The sequence below is a fragment of the Nerophis lumbriciformis genome, linkage group LG01 (assembly GCF_033978685.3).
Source record: "Nerophis lumbriciformis linkage group LG01, RoL_Nlum_v2.1, whole genome shotgun sequence".
In the NCBI taxonomy this organism is placed as follows: domain Eukaryota; kingdom Metazoa; phylum Chordata; class Actinopteri; order Syngnathiformes; family Syngnathidae; genus Nerophis; species Nerophis lumbriciformis.
The window spans coordinates 33968785-33975318 of record NC_084548.2 but is presented as its reverse complement, the minus strand read 5'-3'; the positions used below and the strand labels follow the sequence as shown (position 1 = coordinate 33975318).

Below are 6534 nucleotides of genomic sequence, written 5' to 3'. Positions count from 1 at the left end.
TTGAATTGACATGACTTGCTACTTTCCCCAAAACCCAAAGATGAAAAAGTTATTCGGGAGCCCTCCGTATTTTTCATTGTGTACTTGTGTATCAGCGTTGCGTGTGTCAGCTGGTGTGCGCTCAGTACAACAGCCAATCAAATTAGATCTACTTTGTTTTCATCACACAGCATTCATCCAATCAAATTGCAGGACAACCAACGAAGAAGACATGTCCAAACCACACGCCAGTGAACAAAAAATGATACCTAAAATAATTTCGTTTGGGTATAAAAATTACGAGGTGGTCAACACAAAACGGTTTGCAGTATGCAACACATGCGGTTCGAAAATTACTGATGGAGAGGCAACAACTTCCAACTTCGTCCGGCATTTGAAGTTGCACAAAGAACGGCAAGTTTTGAATGTAAGATAACGTTTATTGGCTAAGTAACGTGACTTTTATTTGCTGTGTAGTTAAATCAGTGAGGCTGTAAACTCACTGCTAACGTTATAACGTTATTGCAAACACGGGAATCTGTTGCAGTTCACTACCTTATTTATACTTTTTGTTCAGTGATTTTTTTAAGCAGGGTTACGTTAGTCAATATATCACACGTAACGTTAGACGGCGGTCAGCAGCACCGCGTATTTTAGCCACCTAAAAAAAGACAAAAATAGTCAAATAAAGGTCAGTTAAAATGTATACTATATTATGAATATGTGTACCGTTTTAGCTAGCTTTCTGACATACTGTTGGTTGTTTACCTCAGTGGTCCCCAACCACCGGGCCACGGCCCGGTACTGGTCCGTGGATCGATTGGTATCGGGCCGCACAAGAATTTTTCTTTTTTTTTTTTCTTTTTTTAATTAAATCAACATAAAAAACACAAGATACACTTACAAGTGGTGCACCAACCCAAAAAAACTCTCTCCCCCTTTTGTTCTGGGCATTGAACATGAAGACTCTTCCTTCACTGTTCCGAGTGGCCATGAGAGTCTTGGCAGTGCCTGCCTCCAGTGCTCCAGTGGAGCGAGTTTTCAGCCATGGTGGCATCATACTACGCCCCCATCGTGCACAAATGACTGACAGACTCTTGGCTAATTTGGTCTTTTGCAAATGCAATGCAGCATAGGGCCCTGACATATAATAAGTACAACTTTTTTGTTATGTTCACGTATATGTCATGTTTTTTCAATGTTAACACTTTTGTACAAATAAGTACATTTGCACTTTATTTTTCAATGTGTTTGTTCTGTAAAGGAATGAGTTAATGTTTAAAATGACTGGTTAATAGTGCTATTATAAAGTGTAATGTCAGCACAATTTTCTTTCCTGCAATTTAAAATGCACTTGTTTTAATAAATAAATTACAACGTTTGAAAAGCATACACAATCTGTGTTAATATATTAGTCTGTGGTTAAAAGGACTTGAAAGGACTCGAAACTCAAAATGCAGGACTTAGGACTAGACTTGAGACTTTCCAGTCTTGACTTTGGACTTGACTCGGGGCTTGCCTGTCTTGACTCGGGACTTGACTCGGACTTGAGGGCAAAGACTTGAGACTTACTTGTGACTTGCAAAACAATGACTTGGTCCCACCTCTGTCAATTACATTGCAGTTGTAATTGATTTTGTCATACAAGTTTAATTGGGTGGGATTATAATTAATGTGCAGTTCACTACTATTATTATTCTTAATACTTCTACATTGTAATTCATTATCACCAACATTAGTAAGGATATTTTTTAATCCATTTTCATTTGCCATTCTACTTTTTTTTTTTTTCTTCTTTCTTTGTACAAACGGTACAAACAAGACTTTCACTCTATCATCTATGTCCTAATCACACTGCTTCCCAAGTCCAAAAGAAAAAAAGTTTATATGTGGTACAGGGCCACTGTTTGTCCTTAGTGTTCAGCATATGTCTTACGATCCAAAGTCATAAAAATAAGAAAAACAACAAAAAATGTCTGAGCAATTCAAAAATAAGCTCATCAAAAATCTCACTGTCACTGTCAAAATGGAACAATCAAAAAATAAGCTCGACAAAAATTTAATTGTAGCTGTCCAAATCAAAATGGAACAATCAATATTATCTGGACTGATCAAAGTCTCCAAGTTCTCTTTACCAGCAGTTCCGGCGTGATGGGCGGGCCGAGGCTGGAAGCTGTTTATTTCAATTGGGTTTTGTTTTTTTACATCGGATCAGGTAAAAGAGAAGATCATAAACAAAACAAAGGCATGTTGACTAAGACGATGGCAACATTAACTGACATGTTAGTTAAAGTATAAATACGAGATGATAATGTTGACAGAAACAAAAGTGAATCATATTTAAATTAATCTTGTCGATGTGTGGTACAAGTTCGGAATATATCCAATCACAGTTTTTTCAATGGCGTACATTAAAAGAGAGATGGAGGTTAGTTATGAATGAGAGCCAATCAGATGCTTTTTCTTGTGAGATAAGGAAGTCACCAACAAAACCAAAATGTGTGGATTTAACATGTTCCACATCGTAATTTGTGTAGACCTGTAAGAAAGTGAACAGGATACATGTAATTTTTACTGTTATGTGCCATCAGCAGGCAAGTCACCGATCGTGACATCGACACAACTGTATGTTAATTTTATCATTTGCCGCTATCGGTGTTGCTGGGAGTGCGTACTGCTTTCGGGCTTTGTCTGTCCATAACTGATTACTACATATACGACAAACACTTATACTTGTGGTTATCGTAAGGATACGTGTTTGAAATTATTTAAGTCTTTATCATGTCCGTTTAATGACAGCGTTCGCCATTTCTATGGTATTAATGAGAGTGTAAATGACTGTTATTGATCTGATGTTGATGTGCTAAAATCTCTTTCTTGTTTGGAAGCTACATACAAAAATAACTTATCTTTGTTCATGCACATAATACATATTAATCAAGTGTTTGGATGTATTCATTCAAGAGAGTTACATATATGATAATGAAGTACATACTGTACTGTTTACGTGTTGAAGTACCCATTAAAAAGCTGAAATTATCCCCAAACCACATCTTAGTGATTCAAAATATCATTTTGATATTGACACATCTCATCCGTGCATCTCTTAACGTTATTCTAGTAATGTATGCGCAGATGAGATGAGTCATTATCAAAATATTACGTTCAATCCCTTTTTGGCAACCAACAATGAATGAATACATCCAAACACTTTATTAATATTTATTACGTGCATGAACAAAGAACAGTTAACGTATGCAGCTTTTTAACAAGAAATAGGTTTTAGCACATCAACATTAGATCTACAACAGTCCCAATTAATACCATAGAAATGGGACATGGTCGGATGTCTTCTCCAACTCCACAAAGCACATGTAGACTGGTTGGGCAAACTCCAATGCACCCTCAAGGATCCTGCCAAGAGTACAGAGCTGGTCCACAGTTCCACGACCGAGACGAAAACCACACTGCTCCTCGTGAATCCAAGGTTCGACTATTCGGCGTAGCCTCCTCTCCAGTACACCTGAATAGACCTTACCGGGAAGGCTGAGGAGCGTGGTCCCACGATAGATGGAACAAACACTCCGGTTCCCCTTCTTAAAGAGAGGAACCACCACCCCAGTCGGCCAATCCAGACTCACAGCCCCCGATGTCCACACAATGCTGCAGAGTCTTGTCAACCGCGACAGCCCCACAGCATTTAAAGCCTTAAGTAACTCCGGGCGTAACTCTCATCCACCCCTGGGGCCCTGCCACCGAGGAGCTTTTTAACTACCTCGGCAACCTCAGCCCCAGAAAAAGGAGAGTCAACCACAGATTCCCCAGGCACTACTTTTTCATAGGAAGACGTGTAGGTAGGATTGAGGAGGTCGTCGAAGAATTTCCTCCACTGATCCACAACATCCCGAGTCGAGGTCAGCAGCACACCATCCCCACTGTACACAGTGTTGAGGTCCTGAGGCAACGGATGGTGGTCCAAAACCGCTGCGAAACCATCCGGAAGTCATTTTCATGGCTTCCCTAAACTCCTCCCATGTCCGAGTTTTTGCCTCTGCGACCGCCTAAGCCGCACACCGATCAGTCAGTCAGTAACTGTCTGCTGCCTCAGGAGTTCCACGAGCCAAAAGGATCCGATCGGACTCCTCTCAGCTTGACGGCATCTCTCACCATTCTGGGATTGCCGCCACAACAGGCTCAAACCAATAAAGGCATGGAACATAGTCCACTCGGACCCAAATGTCCAGTACCTCCCTCGTAACATGTTCAAAGTTCCTCTGGAGGTAGGAATTGAAACTCTCTCTGGCGGGAGACTGTGAGACGTTCCCAGCAAACTGTCACAATGAGCTTGGGCCTTTCAGGTCTGACTGGCATCCTCCTCCACCATCGGAGCCTACTCACCACCAGGGGGTGACTTTACATGTAGTAATTAGTTGTGAACAAACAAAGCCCTAGCATTGCAGCTTTTACAAGCGTGCGCACTCCCACGGCGGGAATCATTTTTTGTCTGGGGGCCCCCCTGAAGAAAATGAATGCCCCCCTTAAATATTTTTCTTCAGCTGGGTCTGCTTAACAGTTTCACTTTTGCTTGCTCCGGTGAAGAGCCATTCAGTTGTATAAAAACCTTGAAGTTTCTTGTCCATGGAGTTCTCTCATGGAGTGCTTCCCATGCTATGTCCAATGTTTTCTTGGTCAGATGCTCGTTGATATACACCGCACATCCTTACCTTATGTTCTATGTGTTGTTATAAGATTCCCCTCACTTCTGTAAAAATGCACTTCATTGAAATAAAGTTTAAAAAACAACTTTGGTCTATTAAGTTTGCACATGTTTTAATACATAAGCAAACCTCTAGTTAGTCAGGCCCTTGATCACCAGCAGGAATACATCCAGCAAGCTAACATTCACATCATTCAAACACAAATACATCCCCTTCTGCAAAGATACATTCAAAATGGCTGTGTTATAAAATAAATAACATATCTGTCCGCTGAGTACGGTAAAGTGGTTACATTATCTTTCTAAATGGGTTGTTTACTTCTCGTCACGACGAATGAATGAAGACAAAAAGACGTTCATTCATACATAAGAGGCTTCTGGATAAGAATATACTGAGATGCCTTTTGTGAATATGCTTTAAATCTATACACAGTGCTTTATTATCACTATAGCAACATTCTGACTCTAGATATTAGGTATGGGCGGTAGTTATGAGCCTTAGATATTATCTGGCATACCCCCAAAAGTCAATAACACCACAGGTAATATAAAGAAGCATTGCTCTGCCCATGTAACGTGAGTATACTCAATAACACATACTGCATCATGCTGAGTGTAGGATTATCTGACAGACATTCAGATAGATGTTATATTACCTCACTAGTAATGAATAATAAAGTTCTGTTCCCCTATGGTTTGATTGTCTAGAAACTAAAATTGAAAAAGAGGCACCAGACTAAACCAAAAAGTAGTAAACAAATAAAGACATTTCTCTATATAAATATAATCTCTAGTGACCTTAATGCACACCGATATAAAAACAGCAATTCTGGAACAAATTGTTCAAGTCAACACCTCCCTGCTTTCTAACAGTTGCCACAAGGCAGGAGAAGTCAAAAGGAATCTCAGGTTGGTACCAGTTTATAAAAGCGCTTTAAAAGAGACAAGGCACTATAGTTTCTTCCAGAGCATGCTGCACAATGCAGTCATTCTCTTAATTTTCCCAACCTACTTTCAGAAAGCATCCTGAAAACCACTTGGATCCCTATCAATGCCTGGAAAACTGCAGAGCTGAGATAACTTGTCTTTACCACTAAGTCCACCATCTTTGAATCTCTTTAGTGCTACAGGTGAGGTGTATGCACATTTGTTTTCTCTTGTGTCGTTTCATTAGCTGCCTTTGTCCGAATAGGTTCTGTCTTCACGCCTTCGAGTCTGCTCACAGAGACATTTACCACCACAGACTCTTTGCTCACTAATGTTTTTGTCTCCTGATTGTCCTTGGGTCTGGTCTTGGAGGCGCTACTTTTTACCACTGTGGACTCTTTGCTCGCTGCTGTTTCTATCTCCTGGTTGTCCTTGGCTACGGTCTTGGAGGCACTACCTTTTTGCACAGAGTTGGTATTTTTCCCCCGATGTTGATGAGAGTCTTCTCCGATGTTGACAGTGAGGTTTGTGTAGAGTGGCTCCAGCTCTTTGGAAAGGAGCTCATAAGTCAAAGAGTTGAGGCCATCGGAGCGCCAGTTAAGTCTGGTCCTTTTCAGAAGGTCAAATCTAAAATGGTAAATGCAGTTTACGTTCAAAGACTGGTCAGGTTTTATGGTTCAGAGGCAAGTTGCGCGTGCAAATTGTACCTGTGTGGGTTTTGCTCATTGCCTCTGTCTCCTCTGTGCTTGATCATTTTGTAATGGCCGATGGCCACTGGGGGGCGCACAATCTTCATGCCAGACAGACGCACTCTGTATGAACAGTCAAGAAAAAAGAGCAGCACATTATTGGAAAACCAATCAAAGAGAACAACAACAAACATAAAAAGGTGCTACAAATGCTATGGTACC

At 40.6% G+C, this 6534-nt stretch overlaps 1 protein-coding gene across 3 annotated transcripts in view; it reads right to left on the bottom strand.

Annotated features, from left to right (window-relative positions):
• Positions 1–284: 284 nt before the first annotated feature.
• Positions 285–6534, bottom strand: part of b4galt3 (UDP-Gal:betaGlcNAc beta 1,4- galactosyltransferase, polypeptide 3) — a 31218-nt gene continuing 24968 nt past the window's right edge. For all 3 annotated transcript variants that reach the window (XM_061980208.2, XM_061980200.2, XM_061980194.2), the window contains exons 6-7: positions 6331–6435; positions 285–6250 (exon numbers count right to left, since the gene is read on the bottom strand). In XM_061980208.2, coding sequence (XP_061836192.1) covers positions 5821–6250; positions 6331–6435 — 535 coding nt within the window. In that variant the 3' untranslated portion in view covers positions 285–5820. The remainder of the gene's footprint in view (positions 6251–6330; positions 6436–6534) is intronic.